Consider the following 19,741-nt stretch of genomic DNA (forward strand, 5'->3'; position numbering starts at 1 on the left):
AATACTTTTTATCAGGTGCAGTTAAGGAAAGGATACATAGTATAGTATTTTTGAATTTCAAAATCATTTTTCAAATTATTTGGAGCAATATTTTCCAGCTAGAAATTGCTCAGGCGTTTTAAAATCGGACGCATGAACACAGAAACCTTTAGATGACAATTCAGCATCACAATGCCATCTTTATCTCTAGAGCGATCTCTAGTAGAATGCCCCAACCTATAGTGAAGTCCACGTTATAATGACAATGGTATTGCTATTCTTGTCTATCTGTCAACAAAGCGGATAGCGCTATCTCTTTCTCACTTCGCTCTGTTGCCAGATCGTCTTTTAACAATGTAGAATTAATAATTAATTAACAAGATATTCCATCTCAATCATGAAAATCCATTAAGAAATTATTGAAAGATATAATTTCCTGCTTAATAGAATATAATTTGATTTTTTTAAACGTGAATGAACCGTTAATATTACATCGATAAACCTGTATCAGCTACCGTCTATAGAAGGCATTGACAAGACAGAGGTTAGGCAAGGTTGTTCGCCTATCTTTCTCCACTGCCATTATAACGTGGACCTAACCACTTCAACACCAATGGTGTCATCTCCAGTGTGAAACATGTATGAAATTTTGCAATAAATTTGTGATATTTCTGACAACATCCAATTGTAATGTCATTAGTGTAATTTATGTATTGATAATATAATTGGGAGAGCTACTATTGACTTTTGTATTGCTGGTGTCCTGTACAGAATGAGTAGCTATGCGAATACATTATAAACGTGTGTATTCTGCAGGTCTCCCGTACATCAGAGTGATTCCAAAAGTGACAGCTGTAGCTGGAGAGGATTTCGAGCTAAAATGTCCAGTTGCCGGGTACCCTATTGAAGAAATACGCTGGGAGAGAGGTAACTACGGTTAATAGAATGAGAATACGAGATAGAATAACAGACTGAGATGAATATTATCATGAATTTAAATTGGAGTTGTAGCAGTCATTCCAGTTATAGTCTAGTATTATAATTCGGTAGTCTTAAGAAATTCCAGGAGTTGATAGGTACTGAATTATCATGATCAATCAATTGTAGAACTTTCAAACAATTATCAAGTTTGGAATAGAGACTGTGGGGTACTTACGTTTTCAAAACATGGCCTGCTTCTGTTTTTGTTTCAGCAGATTATCTCATTTTGAAAATTTTCTATTGTTTGACATTTCTATTGGTGGAAAGAACTATCAGAAGATCTTACATTTCACAGCAAATTATCTTATTTTGAAAATGTTCTATAGTTTTCTAGTTCTATATGTAGAAAGAGCTATCAAAAGATCTTACGTTTCACATGTCAACCTACATATTTTGTTCACAATTTCAAATGCTTGGCATTTTCTATTGATGAAGAAGAATCATTGACGAACAATGCTTGCTTGAGACTTTCTATTAATGAGATTGGACTATCAAAGTATTATTGATCTTACATTTTTATTTGTTCCTCATAATATTATTTCTCAAAATTTTATAGGTGGAAGAGAGCTACCAGAAGACCTGAGACAAAGGGTGCTTCCCGGGGGAATTTTGAAAATTTCGCCCGTTCAAAAAACATCCGATGCCGGACTGTACACTTGCTGGGCCAGAAATAAACAAGGACAGACTGCTAGGAGAACGGGAGAGGTTACTGTCATTGGTATGCGTCTCTTTCATTATTTTAAGCAATTTTGAATCACATAATCTAATTGAAAATTTTATTATTTGAAAACAGAACTGTTAATTGTTCATTAGCAATATGTTACATGTACTTACTTACTTACTCCCTGGCGCTACAGCTCATTTAGAGCCTTGACCTCCTTCAAAATGCCTCTCCATTCGTCTCTATCGACAGCCTCACGTCTCCATCCCTTGACACCCACATTCCTGATGATACATGTATTTTGATCAATTCAAACTGTAACTTATTCTTCTGATGTCATGAGCTCTGATTAAATTACTTGTAATACAGAATCGATCTATTTATTAGGATCAATTACTAACAGGATATGAGATGAAATAATATATTGTATTAAAAGGAAAAACTATTATTTATATAAATTATGAAGAGACAAGAGGAAGATATCAAGTTTTTCAGGAAGACTTGCTAGTTTGGATACCAAACAACTCCTGATTTTCAACTAGGAGCTTGACATTGATATTTTTAATAGATGTGATATATTCATCTAGATTCCAAATTCTGGATACAACGCTTTTCGCGGTTTTTGAGTCTAAGTTGAGTGTACCCAAACTTATAGCACTTTTCTATGAGAAAATTTATTGTCTCTGTCATATTGATCTTCCCAGTATTTCAGCATGAACAGCTCAGAGAGCAGCCCAGTGCCGCATCAGTCTTTGTCGTCCACCCACATTGACATCATCCCACATTGTCGGCAACCCACTTTGACGCTGTCACACTTTGACACCGTCACACGTTGACAGCGTCACTCACCCCTTACATGTATGTGCTTTGTGTTATATCATTGCAGTGCCCCCCAAGCTAAGCCCAATTATCCCCGACCGCACCCACAACGTGGGCGACCGTGCCAGCCTGACGTGTTCCGTGACCAAGGGTGACCTTCCGCTGACCATTACCTGGCTCAAAGATGGCCGACCGATGGACCTGCAGACCTCTGGCAATCTCCAGAACTCCGGCGGTCTCCAGGACACCTCCGGAGGGGTCTCGGTGACCCACGTGGACCGTTTCAACAGCATCCTATTGGTGGAGAGCCTGTCGCCGGAGCATAACGGCAACTACACGTGTGTCGCCGCCAACCCGGCCGCTCAAGTAATGCACACTCAGCGACTTGTGGTCAACGGTAAAGCACCAATCACATCCTCCGTTTGCCAACATTTTACTATCTCTCTTTCACTTCTTTGTCTGTTGGTTTTCTTCCTCTTTTCAACTCTTGAGATCTAGTTTTGTAAGTGACCTTTGTTGGGACTTGCGTGCGCGGTTGGGGTCTGGTTGTGGAAAGGTATGGGGGTTTCTGAATCTGTTGGAATTCTCAATATTTATCAATTTATCAATGACTGAGCTAGAGCAACAGGCCTAACTCAAGACTGCTCTACTCCCAATTGCCTGTTTTTTATTACAATGAATTTGATCTATTGATTCATCACAATAGAAAACCAAAATACGACATTCTTCCATCTAATCTCATTTAAACGTTCTTATCCTGGCGTCCTAACTCCACCCTTATGAATGCAATCAATCAATCAATCAATCCTGGCTCTCATGGTCATGGAAAAGGTCTAACTTGTTTCTAGTATGAAGGTGTTTTCGAGACGTCATATCCAATTATTAATTTATTTTCAAAAAATTGATAATTTCTACAACAATGTATCATTGCTTAAAACAGAATAGTTGTAGATTTCAAGGAACGAGAGGACTCTTCAACAGACTTTTCAACTCTGCAGAGAATGAACAAAGGTCTTTAAGAACTCCTGCTCTAACCCAAAAAGTAAAGATACTTTCCAGAACTTGTTTTGCTGAAAAGTAAGAAGTCTATAATAACCGAATTCTTTGTGTTTTCCACTAACACACATTCATTATTCTAACCGGAACACTGGAAACTGGATTTTTTGCAATCCACATTGAATAAATAAGCCTGAGAAATAATGTAAGATACAGTTATTGTTTCAACCAATTGTATTTTTATCAATACACTGTATCTTGATGCAATCAATCCAACATTTGAAATTTGAAGTTGATGGAAATCATAAAAGTGTCCACATTGTAGTTAATTTATTCATCAAAGATGGCCAGACATAGGCCTACTCACACAATGATTGGTGATGGAAAACAGGTCAATAGGCTAATAATAATGGCCCTCAAAATAATGTCATAATTTGGTTAATAGTGAAATTGATAAGCTTCAAACTTTGTTGTCTCGTCAAGGATTGTGAAAATGTTTAAACGTTTTCTAAGAGAGTTAAACATTATTTCCACTTGAAAGAGATTCAGAATCCCCCATGACCTCTCCACAACCACTCCCCAGCCTCCCCAGGTCCACCACCCCCCGGGTTCAACCCTTACCGTAGATTCCGGTCCCCGTTTTCGTTTCGGCCGGCGTTAACTGTAGTTTCTGGTCCGCAGTTCCCCCGATAATAGAGCCATTTTCGTTTCCGTCGGACGGCCTCACCGAAGCGTCGCGCACACGAGTCGTGTGCGGCGTGAGTCGCGGCGATCCGCCATTGGCCATTCACTGGCTGAAGGACGACGCGCCCCTGGTGGCCGGCGAGGGAGTTAACTTGACGTCACTCGACCAATATTCGAGTTTGCTGTCTGTGGCGAGTCTGGGCTCTCAGCATAGCGGCGTCTACACGTGTGTGGCCACCAATCCAGCCAAGCAGGCGCGATACAGCTCTAAACTGCAGGTCAAAGGTAACACAACCCTGTCCTGTCCTGGTTCCGGGGAGGGGAGAAAGGTGGAGATGCCCTTTACAAATGATAATCGGTGTTGTTTAATCCTTACAATGTAAAGACGATTCTTAAGAAATATAGTTTGTCTAAAAATTCTACTGGAAATATGCCCTTCACAAATAGCATGTGTCAAGTCATATCGATACAAAAGTTTTCAGAATAGTAAACAGTGTTGTTAAATCCATACAACTTGCTAAGGGTTTTGAAAAATATAGATTATCTGGGATTGTTAGGTAGGTATAGATACTGGAATAATATTCCCTGGACAAATAATCTGACTCAAGTCATTATTATATTCAAAGGTTTTAAGAATAATAAATAGATGTTTGTTTAATTCATACAATGTAGGCTACAAATATTTTTTTAGAAATATATGGTTTGTCTGAAGATGTTACTGGAAAAATGCCATTTACAAATAATCTACTGTGTCAAGTCATACAGCACAAAGGTTTTCAGAATAATAAACGGTGTTTTTAAATCCATACAATGTAGGCTACTAAGGGTTTTTAAAAATATAGATTGTCTGGGAATGTTAGGTAGGTAGATACTGGAAGAATTCCCTGGACAAATAATCTGTCTCAAGTCATACATACAAAGGTTCTCAGAATAATAATAGATGTTAGTTCAATTCATACAATGTACAAAGTTTTTCTACAAATATATGGTCTGTCTGAAAATGTTACTGGAAGAATACCCTTCATCACATAACATAATTTGTGTAGTGTGATTCATACAAATGCTTCCATAAATAATGTAGGCTATAGTTTGTCTAAAGATGTGGGCTTGATGAAAAATGCCCTTTACAAAAAATAAGTAATCTTTGTTGTGTAATTCATACAGAGGCTCCTCCAAATTTCACTTGAAAATGTCCTCCACAAGAATGATTCGTGTTGTTCAATCATATCAATACATAAGTTTTTTGAAATATTCTTTGTCTAAAAATTCTTCTGGAAAATTCCCTTCACAAGTAATACCTATATGTTGCATAATTCATACAGGAAGGTTTTCAGAAATATATAGTTTGTCTAAAAGATTCTATTGGAAAAATGCTCTCCACAAATAATAGTCTGGGTTATATGATCATACAAAGGCTTCTAAAAACAGATTGACTCCAAATTCTATTGGGAAAATCTCATTCACAAGAATACGGTAATCTGTGTTGTGTGTAATCCATATAAAAATTTCTAGAAGTACATTGTTTCCAAATTCTACTGGGAAAATGTCCTTCACAAAGATAGTACATGTTTTGTATTCCATAAAAATGCTTCAAGAAATATAGTTTGTCTGAAACCCCTACTGAAATAACAAGAAAAATGAATTTAAAAAATGGAAATACATGAGAGATGAATCTATCCAAATACTATGATAATATATGTTTTATGATAGCCTAATATGGAACAAAGATTTGAATTGAATGCTGTCAACTACCCCAAACAATATTCTGCTAGGTGCCTCAAATAATTGCATAGAATATTTTACTTCATTCAACATTAATAGCAAGTAAAGAAATTCTACAGTTGGATATCGTGAGAGCAAATATTGATACAGATTATAGATATTATGATTGTTGATTGCGATAGTTATATTTCTTGTATAACCATTATCACTCACTGATTTATTCTATATCAATGAATAAATATATAGAAAATCAAAGCTCTGAATATAAAAAATTGTGTTTTTTTAAATATTTCCATTGATGAATTTGATTCAACATTCATCAAAATTCAAAGAATTATTTAGCCTATCATGATAACATTGACTTCAACAAAGACAAAACCTGTGTTAATCATTGATTGAATCACACTATTAAACTAAATAATAAGGCTATAATATTAATTATTAAGCCATGGTGAATTATTGATTATATAATCATTGTATTGATGAATTACTCTACATCTCAACTTTTATTCAAACTTGTAATAAACTCACAAAAAACAAAACCTCCATGGGCATCTCCATCTATTCTACCCTCCATGATTTTCCCAAATCCCCTCACCAACCACACAAAAACTACAAGAACGCTTTCTCACTCACTCACTCACTCAGTGTGCGCTATCTATCTGTCTCTCTCTCTCGTTACGCTTTGGCACTGAGGAATGCGAATAAATCACCTGCGAAAGTGGATTGAAAGTTTGAACCCCAGGTTTGTTAATCACCAGGTAACTAACATAAGTTTGCACCATCTTTATTTCTCTCATAATTTCTTATATCTTCCTTCTTTTTCCTCATTTGTCTCATCTTGTAGACGTAGATTTTTTCTATGGAATGGTGTGTGGTATTTTTTCTGCATGTTTTGATATATAGTTAGTATATGTGTAGCATTGTCACAAATACAATGGTATTTTAAAGATATGTTTGAAGTTTTCTAATTCAAAATTCAGTAAATTGTTCACTAGAATTCAAATTCAAAATGAATAAATTATTCATTGATTTTCAAAAGTTTTCCACTTCAAAATTCAGTAAATTGTTCAATAGAATTCGAATTAAAAAGAATAAACTAATCTTTAATTTTCAAAACCTCACAAACTGTGTTATGATTCACTCTATATGAACAATAAAATGAAGTGGCTCAGCATACACTTTTCTGAAATAAATACTAAAACAGTTTGCTGAAATTACTTATGAATATCTGTATGATTGATAAATCTACTGAAACAGATTCTTTCTCAATGATAAATTTAAGTATTTTCAAATTTCTAATTATCAACAATTGTCTACCCTGAAAAATCAATCATTCATTCCACTCTATCGAGATTAAATTTATTGTAGAGTTCATGAAAAAACAAAGAAATTAAGCTAAGAATAGTAACATAGTGTATCTATCATCGGTTAAATATAAATTCTTTTAGAAGCTCATGATTATATTAAGAGGCTACGACATTGTTTTTGTATTCATATTATATACGATTAACTCCATTGTTTGTTGGAAAATTGAAAATCTGGAATCCATTATTAGGCCTATAATAGTCCACAAATAAGAACATAAAACAAATTATTAGACTGTAGGCCTATGAGAGATATTCCCATGAGATATTCTTGAAAGATTTGTTAAGATAATATTCCAGTTAGTGAATTGTTCAATAAAAAAATCCTAGTTAAGCTGGGCTTACACCAAAGTTATAAACAAAATGTTAATAATTCAATCCTTAAAGATTCTATTAGATTGAAAATAAATTATCATGCACATGATGAACATATGTGTTTGTCAAGTTCCATTCAATCTAAAATAATCTATGAGGATTAAGTTATTAACATTTTGTTTATAACTTTTGTGTAAACCCTGCTCAACTCAAAGAAATAAACTTGAGACTTTTCATGAATAAATTAATATTGGAAACAATACACTGGACTGCAATAGCTTACCATCACTAATAAATTATATTGAATGAAATATGGTATTCTGGAAAAAAATGTTGGGATATTTCAGTTATTCAACTGTTCATTGAGAAATCCATGAAAAATCACATAAATATCATAAACAATGCACTGGATGACTGCTATAAAATCACTAATAATAATAATTTATATTGAATGATCACTTTTATGCTTCTTATTATGTGTTATCACTTGCAATGTTAAATGTTAACCAGGCTTTATCAGTGTTCTTCTTCCAAATCACTGCCTATTCATTGAAGGATGAAGCTTACTGCTTTGATGGATGTGCTTTAAAAATTCTGTCTACCTCAAATAAGTGTATTAATCTATATGTGTTTTGCTTCTCCATAAACTCCTGAACTTCTTCATCTTTGCTGCTAAAAATCTTTACTAAATATATTCTAACTAGTATAAAAACTTTTCTAGCCTATTTATCAACTTTTCAAGTGAATCTGTTATATATCTTCAAGCTCTCCAATTTTCAAATGACCTTTTTTGAGAAACCAAAAATGGAGAATATAAGTAAAGACATACTTCTAGCCTATTCGTTAACTTTTCAAGTGGATCTGTTCTATATATCTTTAAGCTCCCCACTTTTCAAAAGACCTTTTTGAGAACAAAAATTGTGAAATAGAAGCAAAAACATACTTTTTGAAACACCATTGTAGTTTGAATTCATACTAACAAATAACTGTACAAGATCTTTGTAGAATGGAACAGCTTTGACTCGACCATCGAAAGAAATAGTTTCCTAATTTTTGAGATTATTTCAAAAAAATTGATCGTGTCACAGATATCTGGTCTGCAAAGATCTTGCTTAATTAATATATTCAATTATTAGAATAGTGTCATTGTTTTTATCAAAGTTGACAAATTGATATTTTTATTATCACATAGAATCTTATGATAATTTTTCCTTATAATAGGAGCTTTTCTAGGAATAGTATAATGCTTCTGCTGCTGAATCTGAAAGGGAAATATTATTTTGAGGCTTCTTCATGTTTAGAGTGGAAATTATTTTCAAAAATCTGTTGATCTTAGAACTAAATGTTTAGATGCTGAATATCATCATACCACAGATTAATGAGTTATGGATATGTGTATGGTTTATAGCAAGGTGTTGAAGATATTGAAATGCTTCAAATAGTTTCAATAATTTACAGCATTTAATTTGGATTTTCGTTTAATAATAATTATTGTTTCAAAAATTATTTAGGAGCTGAATCTTTATGCTTTTTGTCCCTCACCCCAGTTGTAGCCGATTTTTATTTGTTTCATCTCAAACCTTTCTCTTGTATTAGACGGCACAAATCTGATATGAGATTAATCAATTTTCTCTGTTATCAATATTCATATCATATTTGTGTATCCATACAATTCAATGAGCTTTGCATCTTGAAGCTTTATTCATTGAATGAAACATGAAGAAAACTTTTGATATGTATTTCCTTCATCATTATAATCTGTTGAATTTATAATAAAAATTTAATTTTTATCTTTGTAACTGTCCTTTAAAAATCTGATAATCTTCATATGTTTATTGTTGAGAGTAATATAATCAGGCCTATTACATATGAATCTAAATGTATAATGTATTATGAATTATGTGGGAATCACAAATTCATTCTAAACTGTAAGGCTGGTCACAAACTGATTAGTCAAGACAAGACAAGACACGTTTAGTCACAATACTTCACATAGTTGCTTATGAAGACATGTCTAATTGCAATGACTAATCGGTGTGTGTTGCTTCATAAGCAAATATCTGAAGTATTGTGACTAATCCTGACTAGCATCAACTGGTGTGTGCCCACCCTGAGGCTGGTCACACACAGATAAGTCAAGACACGACTAGTCACATTTAGTCACAATACTTCACATTGTTGCTTATGAAGATATGTCTAATTGCAATGACTAATCGGTGTGTGTTGCTTCATAAGCAACTATCTGAAGTATTGTGACTAATCGTGACTATAGCATCAACAAACTGGTGTTTACCCACCCTAAGGCTGGTCACACACAGATTAGTCAAGACACGACAAGACACGTTTAGTCACAATACTTTACATTGATACTTATGACGCAACACACACTGATTAGTCATTGCAATAAGACATGTCTTCATAAGGAACTATGTGAAGTATTGTGACTAAACGTGACTAGTCTTGTCTTGACTGAACGGTGTGTGACCAGCCTTATAGTTCGCTCATAAATTTGCCCAAACTGAAGTGAAAAACCTATTTATCTACAGAATAGACTATAATATGATATCAATGGTGGTATTTCAAATATAATCTACATGAGGAGAACGAACAAACAACGTCAAAAGGCTTTTTTGATAGTTTAGGTATTTATTCCATATAGATAAATAATGCTTTCAATCTAAAGCTGGGTTTACACCAAAGTTAATAACAAAATGTTAATAACTTAATCCTTATAGATTCTATTAGATTGAACGGAACTTGACAAACACATATGTTCATCATGAGTATGATAATTTATGTTCAATCTAATAGAATCTATAAGGATTAAGTTATTAACATTTTGTTATTAACTTTGGTTTAAACGCGGCTTGAGAGACAATTCTCTTCTGCTTTCTCTATAAATGTCCGATTTCTTGCTTATTTCTAATCTGTCAGACAAAAATGAACTTCTGAAATATATGTGCTTCTCCAGCTTCTTATAGCACTATGCACTTGCACAAATAATCCCTAAACGTTTATGCTGCTTATTAAATATGACAGAAAATGCTTAAACCAAGATTTAATGTGAAAATGCTTCAAGCTCCGTTTTAATGTGTTATACTCTGCTTAAACGAACCCTTGCTTACTCCAATAATGTGTTGAATCACCTTTAAGTTATAGGAAATGAAATATTTAATATCTTTATAATTCCAATTTAAATTATTTGAAGAGTTTGTAATATTCGGTATATTATTATTGATAGGCCTACCATAAATACGAGTATATGATATATTATTTATAATTTAGTATAATACTCGTATGTCCAGATGAAATTATGCTGATACAAAGTTTTTCTCCACTATTTATAATACACATAATGACAGTAGATGAAAGGAAATTATTGCAATTATTGGGAAATTTTTGAGAAACAATTTCGCTCCTCCTGTAGCGTGGAAACATGAATGAATACTAAGCTTAAACGTCACAGTTATTTTAGTGAGTTTATTATATCATACTCTGGAGACATGAATGGATAAATACTTCACGTCACAGTTATTTAACAAAGTTTTTTTATATTAAAAATCGTCTTAAAGATTTCCATGGCATAATTTTGCAAGTGTTGTCAACTCAGCAAATATTAATTCTATCAGAGCTTCAAGTTATTATTCTCTCATTATTTTAAATGAATCATTATTATTTCCCAATAAAAACGTTTTGAGTCTGTACTTAGTCTTTGCTCCAACATGATAATGATGAAGTTCAAATGTCTGAAACAAACAAAATCACAATTGTATAACAAAAATAGTGAGACATAGACCTACATAATGACAATATAATGTCTCAAAAGCTATAACCCTATGGTTTTTAAACAAATTTTTTTTTATCTTCAACCCCAATCTCGTTATTCTCCATAAATACTTTATATCATTGTTCTGATGGAGTTTTTCATGGAACTTTCTCTATTTTTACAGTTCCTCCAAGATGGTCAATTGAACCAGTTGACGCGAGTGTAGAGAGAAACCGTCATGTTGTCATCAACTGTCAAGCTCAAGGAGTTCCCGAACCAACTATTACATGGAAAAAAGCCACTGGTATAGTATCTAACCAATTAAATTCACATTTTAATTGTCAGTAGGCCTATATCTTAAAATAATATGAACAAGTAAAGGCGCAAATTCTTATTTTTATCGTGGTTTCAGGTTCCTATTTCGGACTATGTGTTATCTAAATTTGGGAGAGGAATAGCATAAGGTTACCTTATTTTTCCTCTCCCTATCATTTTGATAATGTACTCTACCTTCATTGTATTATCATTCATCCCATTATCATCACCTAGGCTTAAAATACTTCTAGAAAGTCGCCTTTGTAAAATAATAAATTGTATAAATGAATTAAATAAAGGTGAGATTTTTAATAATATATTATGTTTACAATTGTGGTGGACATTTTTGGTTCGGTTCGGTGTTTGGATTTCAATTAATCTGATTAATTCAAAATTCTAGTTTGTACATTTATTTGGAGTTTAAATTGTATGTGAATCAAATCATCAACTCTATCATATAGCCTCTATAGTGAGGTCCACGTTATAATGGCAGTGTTTGATAAGCGATGGTATTGCTATCCTTGTCTTTCATTCAACAAAGCGCATAGCGCTAACTCATTCTCGCTTTGCTCTGTTGTCAGATCGTCTCTTAACAATGTAGAATAAATAACTAATCAACAAAATATTTCATCTTAATTATATGTAGATTCATTACCTATGGATTTATTAAAAATTACAATCTATTACTTAATAAAATCTTCTCGCTTAATATTCTCGCTGATTGTAATGTGGTTCATTACAGTTTAGGCAGAAATCTCTATGGTTATTACTTTATCTATGAATAATATACCGTTCATATGGAATGATTATTTAAAATAGTATCTCAAAGTGCTTATTTGTATTGGAAATTTTATTATCCATTTTTTATATACTGTAAAAGTTATAGAAAAAATTGGATCAAATTTATTATAGAATTTCGTTTCCCTATATGGTTTAAGCCACCAGCTTGTTGAATATTCCGTTCGAGCTGTGACTATTCGAACTACCTTTCTATTTATATAAATACTTTTAATTACTATAAGTGATAATTTTAAATTCATTCAATCAATCGAGATACGAAGTAGGATATTGTTTTGTTTCATCTAGCGGGATTGAACATTAATGTCAGATTAGTAACATGGTATACTTTTTCGGAGGTAGTAGGCTGATAAGTAGATAGGCTGCAGTTCATAGCTGATAGGCTGATAAGAGTCCAATGAAGTATTATATGGATTAGATAGAGTTTGCTTCCACCTAACACACTCATATGGCCTATATATTTTTTTCTCATCCATTATTATTATTTTTTTATCGACTGCTCCAGTAGAATATTATATTTCATTGTCATTGTTGAATTAAACCTAATGTAGGCGTTTCTATCCTAGCCAATGTATCAAGAGCTGTGTTGAGACAGTGCTATGAGCATTCCTTCATTTTGTAGTGCCAAGTAGGCTGTCAAACTATGGAAATGATAATGATCATTATCTGGACTATTATCACAACCGTTCGTTGTCAACAGAAATTACTGGTGTTTGATGTTAAAATTTTAAACATCGATGCTCCTTCAGAAAATCAATCACATTTTTTTTTGTATTGTTTTTTTTTCTGTTTTAGTTGTTGTGGGTTAGGCTGTGTGGTTGGAGGCTTAGGCTGTTGGTGGTCCCGGGTGGGATTTTTTCTTCTATCTCATACAGATTTTTCTCTGTTATTTTATCTTGAGAGCATTCACTTATTGCTCTTTGGATTAATTAATAAGTTTCTTTTGTAAAATCATCTTCTCTTCCTTATTTGCTCAACTCCAACTCATTCTAAACATTTTTTTATCATTATTCAAATCAATATTAGCTTATTGCTCTTTGGATTAATTAATTCTTCTATATCGTCTTTCTTTTTTCAGCTTCTTTTTCTCTTCCATTTTTATCTTGAGAGTATTCGTGATTGCTCTTTAATTAATTAATTAGTTCTAAATTCCAATTTTTCTATTGTTAAATAATCTTTTCATCCTCATTTGCTTACATTCAGAACTCTTTATCTAATTCTAAACATTTTTAATCTTTAATCAATTGGTTATATTACTTGCACATATTTGTGTATCATTTGCATGATGCTTGATTGGGAATTTTTGTTGAGTTTAGGGGTGGGCTGTAATTGATTATTAGTTGCTATGGCTTCTAGGGAATTGAGCGTTTATTATCAAAATGTGAGAGGTTTAAGGACCAAAACTCATGTGTTATTACAATCTTTACTTGCTTCTGAGTATGACTTGATCTTGTTGACTGAAACATGGCTGAATTCTGGTTTTTCTGATAATGAGGTCTTTGATGAAAGATATGTCGTCTATCGCCGGGATCGCCCCGGAAGTGACTCATGTCGGGGAGGGGGAGTTCTGATAGCGGTTCGTAAGCAAATCCGTTCTGAAGAGTGTGCCAACATCAACTCATCTTTCGATTGTCGGAGTTTTGAGAGCTTGATGATTAAAATATTTGATAGGGATGGTCCTATATATGTTAATGTTGTTTACTTCCTCAACTCTGCCAATTCTGAGAGCTATGGAAAGTACTTTGACTGTATTGAAGGATATGTCCACTTGATTGGAGATCGACTGCTTATTGCTGGTGACTTTAATTTGCCTGAAGTAACAGATTGTAATTATGATCTTCACAATGGTTCGGTAGCAGCTAAGAGGTTAGGACATTTTCTAAATTTCTTTGACTTGAAGTCAATCAATGGAATAAAAAACTCTAACCTACGCACTCTAGATTTGGTTCTTTGTGGTTTACCCGTTATAAACGTTGAGCATGACTCTAATGCACTGGTACCAGAGGATATTGAGCACCATCCAGCCCTGAATATAAGTTTGATAACTGGAATTTCTGTGAAACGGCGATCGCCCGTTAATGCTCCTCCTGTCTATGATTTCCATAGAGCAGATTATTTTGCACTGTATAATTTGCTCAGAGACTATGACTGGAATGATTTGTACAGATTTGAGGATGTTGATGCGGCCGTTGACTGGTTCTACAGTGTCATTTATGAGTGTTTTAATGCCACGATCCCCCTTAAAAGCATCTCAAGTGAGAGGTCTAAGTATCCGCCTTGGTTCACTCGCCAAATAATTGACTTGGTTAAGAGGAAGAATAAATGTGCACGTAAACAGCGATCTTCAGTTCGTTACAAAGATGAATTTGTGAGACTGAGAAGGGAACTGAAGTCTTTGATTGCAGTTGCCTATCAGAATTATTTGCTGAAAGTTGAGTCTGACCTCGGTTCCAATTCCAAGAATTTTTGGAAGTTTGTTAATGAGAAGCGCAAGTCCGATGGATTTTGTGAGAAAATGACTCTGCATGACAAAAATTTTGTTGGAGATGAAATTCCCTCAGGGTTCGCCAATTATTTCGGATCTGTTTTCTCACCAGTCACCGCTTGCTTTGAGGAGGGTGATGGGATTGAGTTTTTGCATGATACAGCCAATAGTACTCTGGAAGTTGCATCATTATCGGAGAAAAGTATTCAATCTGCAATCAAAAGATTAAAGCCTAGAGTAGCTCCTGGACCTGATTGTATTCCTTCCTTCATTGTTAAGGGTTGTGGTGAGCTATTAATAAGACCGTTGAAATATTTATTTGACCTGTCACTGAGAAATGGAGTCTTTCCAAGTAGATGGAAGGTCTCGAAGATAATCCCAATTTTCAAGTCTGGCAGGAGAGATGACATCATGAACTATAGACCAATCAGTATATTGTCTGTCTTTGCTAAGGTTTATGAGAGGGCTCTTTATGATGAGATTCTATGGTATTCACGACCAATACTGTCTGAAAATCAGCATGGTTTTCTTCCTGAAAGATCTGTTGTGACAAATTTATTGGAGTTTACAGTGTCTGCCTCCAATGTACTTGATGCCGGTGGAGAAATGGATGTGATCTATACTGATTTTAGTAAAGCCTTTGACCGTGTTAATCATTGTATATTGTTGAAGAGGCTGTCACAGCTGGGCTTTAGTAGTGCTTTGGTTGATTTATTCAGAAGTTACCTGTTTCAAAGAAAAAATTTTGTAACTGTTCAAGGAAGGGTCTCTCATGCTTATTTCAGTACGTCTGGTGTTCCCCAGGGTAGCAATCTGGGGCCCCTTTTGTTCTTGCTATTGATAAATGAGTTGCCACTTCAGATACCCAACTCCAAGTGCTTGATATTCGCTGACGATATGAAGATCTACAAAGAGGTGAGAGGATTGGATGATTGCTATTCCTTGCAGGCTGATGTTGATAGAGTTGCATTGTGGTGCCATGTGAATAAGCTTGATATCAATGTAAAAAAATGTAAATGTATGACTTTCTCCAGAAAGGTTAATCCAGCTCGTTATCCCTACTCAATCAATGGTGTGTGCTTGGAGAGGGTAACAATGTGTAAGGATCTTGGTATTGTATTCAGTTGTACATTGTCCTTTTCAGCACATGTTGATCACATCATTGGCAGAGCGAACAAGCTATTGGGCTTTGTTCTGAGAAACTCTACCGGCTTCAATAATGTTGAGACTGTTGTAACTCTGTATCAGTCGCTAGTCAGAAGTGTCCTAGAGTACGGATCTATTGTCTGGAGTCCCTCTACTCATCAGGATACATTAAGAGTCGAACAAGTACAGAATAAGCTCCTTCGCTTCCTATTCTATATGCAATTTAGAAGAGCCTGTCCCTTGGGTTTTCCTTCTGGACGTTTGAGATCCCTTTTCAATATGGACTCTTTGAGGGCTAGACGTGACAGGTTTTCATTGATGTTTGTGGTGTCACTTTTGAAAAATTACATTAATTCACCCGCTCTCCTCTCTAGGATTGGTTTCCAGGTACCCACGTTCAATGTCAGAAGAGTTAGGACCTTTCATGTACCAAGATCAAGGACCCTTCATAACTTCTGCTCTCCACTTAATAGAGTTTTGAGGCTATTCAATAGCGTTTGTGAAGGTGTTGATGTGCATGGCCCTGTTAGTGAGGTTAGAAGGCGCATTATTGAGGCTATTCATAATTAAATTTTAATTCAGTTTCTGAATTGATTCAATTAATTTGATGTCCGTGATTCTTATTAATTTTATAGAGTTGATGAAACATACAGTTTAAATCCCTTAAATTTTATACTTGAATATCTGTTGTTGTTAAAACTTTTTCTTTTCTTCTTTTTTTCTTTATAACTTATTGGATAGGTTTTAGATGAGTTTGGATAAGTTAGATTAGTTTTATTCTGTATTTATTATTTATGCTTAGATTATTTACAATTACTTATGCTTTCCTCATACTTATCATCTTTCTTATATATTTGTGAATTGCATGTACTGTATCTCTCATTTTTATTTCTTTTAGTAACTTACTTTATTCGATTGTAAATGGTAGTAAAGACTGTTTTGGGCTTAATGCCTGTAGTTTTTACCTGAATAATTGTATTTTTTGTCTAATGAATACTTAATTTATAATTTCAAATACTTCAATTAATAAATACTTCTCATCAGAGCAATGAAGTATTAAAATGGACTGGATTCCACTATAGAGTGAAATAATATATAAGCATAGGCTACAGGCCTATATGAATAAAATGAATATATTATCATATGAAATCATATAGGCCTACCCATAATATTCTATCATATTAAAAATATATATTGAGAGTCCAAAGACTAATTTTACTCAATAGGTACTTATGCAGTACCGGTATTTATTAGGCTACAATATATTTAAAGTTCATTTCAAAAGAAATAAATTTATAACAGTGAAAGTTCCAATATTACATAACAAACCAATCACTATCATAAACTATAATAATGATAATAACTATAAATACATTATAAAATAAATTAAAATAATTATAATTAATTAAAGTGATTGGTGATTAGTGAACACACAAATATGGAAGTATTCATCTCAAACTCATAATCTCCATATATAATCATATTTTCAGGTAGTAAATCAGGTGAATACCAAGACATGAGAGATCGTCAGCATACTAAACTACTGGGCAATGGGTCTCTCCTGTTGCAGCATGTAAAGGAAGACAGGGAAGGATTCTATCTCTGTCAGGCCAACAATGGTATAGGCAGTGGTATCGGAAAGGTCATACAACTCAAGGTCAAATGTAAGTGTAATATAATTTATGATTTGTGTATAAATTAAAGACTTACCGTATTGTATTATTTGTGTGATTGAATACCACACAATTATATTTTGTATTAATGAAATGTAATAAAATAGGGTACCGTATTATTGAATGAGCAGATGAATATGGATAAATATTACTGTATCACTTCTATCGAATCGTATGAATTGTATCAACTATATCAGTTTGAATTCTTCAATTAACTGATTCAATAACTGTATGGAATAATATTCATTTTATTCAATTACCTATATCTAATGAAGAATTCCAATGTGAATATTCCCAGATTTGTAAGCGTACGGTGGGAAGAAAGAAAAAAATGGTCGTTCAGGTTTTTGAAAATAACGAAACAAAAAAAATTTTTTTTCTATCATGGGACTGAGAAAAAAAAAGAAAATGATGAATGAACAATTAACTATTATCTTACTTTACCTTGAAAATTGTCCCTTGGCCTGATCCTCAAGGTCTGGTTAAACCACTCCCCACTTTGAATAAAAAAATATTAAAAAAAACTTCTGCCAGCTGATGAATCAAAACACCAGCTTTCCCTACAAGATTCAAATCCCGAAAACACAATTATGTAGGTTTAAACTGCCCGAACTGCGACAGCCTATAATTGAATTCTCAAGACAGAATCTTTCAGGTAACTAATGCCTCAACTCAACAACTAACTTCAAAACGGTTCAAAGAACACGGGCCTCGAAAGGAAAAATTCAAAATCTATTTATGTGAAAAACACATGCAGCCTTGATTCACAGACCAAAAGTCAACTCACTCTTGTTTGTATAGCATGGAGCTAAAAACCATAATATTGCCTTCACGAAACATGATAAAACACACGTTTCATCTTTGTACATTGGAGATCTTCTCGCTTTATCAATTACATGTAATAGTAATATTAAATCCGCAACCAGATCTCCAATTCACAAAATAATATTTCAAAAATTGAATGGGTTTCGATGTCATGTATGACAGATTGAATCCATCATCCTTTGAGTGCAGTTGTAATGGAGAAAATTAATGTAGATTTCTATAATTTATTCTCGATCAATAAACTATTTCAACTTCGCCCAAACTATTGATCTGTTGTGATTAATCAAGTGAGCTATTTCAACTTTAATAATGCAGTGTATTCATGTAGCCTACAACAGACTTTCCACAATGAACAGGAATATGTATTCCACTAACTTGATTAGACTGCCGTATTTATCAATAATTATCAGTGTAGCCTAACATAAATAAATTGAAGGAAACAATACAGTAGTGTAAGGTGTATGGCCTAATTGGAAATTTCTAAACTAAATTTATCATCATATTTTTATTTATTGAATAGAGCAAACAATACAGTCCAATGTATACAGTATAATGGAACAACACACGGAATTTATATTTAAGGTTCAACTCACACTTAGAAGAGACTCGACTCCAGTCGAGAGCATGTGTTTCCAAATGGTGACACTCAGACCAGTCGACTCTAGTCTCCGCGACTGTCATCATTTGAAAATACATGCTCTCGACTAAGTGTGAGTGTCACCATTTGAAAACACATGCTCTCAACTAAGTGTGAGTGTCACCATTTGAAAACACATGCTCTCGTCTAAGTGTGAGTTGAGCCAAATAGTTCATGTATAGGCTAATTTATTCTTTTATTAAATGCTATTCGAAAAGTCTTGCTTCTCTAAATAGGGAGAATATAGGCATCTACTGAGGCGTGTTTGAAAATAAATATGAAGATTACGGATTTATTCTTTTATTTCTACTTAAATAATAGACAAATCATATGAATGATTGGGAAATGTTCAACTGGCTATTATTATGACAATATTATCGCAAACTTTATAAAAACGGTGAGATACTTCAACACATAAAAACTTCTAGTGGAGGCCTTTATTATGTGAAAAGACACTATAATACACTTATTCTAATAGTCTTGTGAACAATTTAATGATTAAATATGGAAAGATTTCAAACATTGATTCAATTTCCAACATTAATTTGTCATTATTTGTACCGGTATGCTCT

At 33.6% G+C, this 19,741-nt stretch overlaps 1 protein-coding gene across 1 annotated transcript in view; it reads left to right on the forward strand.

Annotated features, from left to right (window-relative positions):
* The window catches only part of LOC111058651 (Down syndrome cell adhesion molecule-like protein Dscam2), a 541,982-nt gene that overhangs the window by 460,011 nt on the left and 62,230 nt on the right, over positions 1–19,741 (forward strand). Inside the window, 5 exon segments of the mRNA XM_039430110.1 lie at positions 796–906; positions 1,517–1,678; positions 4,118–4,405; positions 11,475–11,594; positions 17,525–17,698. Of these exon segments, the coding sequence (XP_039286044.1) occupies positions 796–906; positions 1,517–1,678; positions 4,118–4,405; positions 11,475–11,594; positions 17,525–17,698 (855 nt within the window).

Source organism: Nilaparvata lugens, chromosome 6, assembly GCF_014356525.2.
Source record: "Nilaparvata lugens isolate BPH chromosome 6, ASM1435652v1, whole genome shotgun sequence".
NCBI lineage: Eukaryota > Metazoa > Arthropoda > Insecta > Hemiptera > Delphacidae > Nilaparvata > Nilaparvata lugens.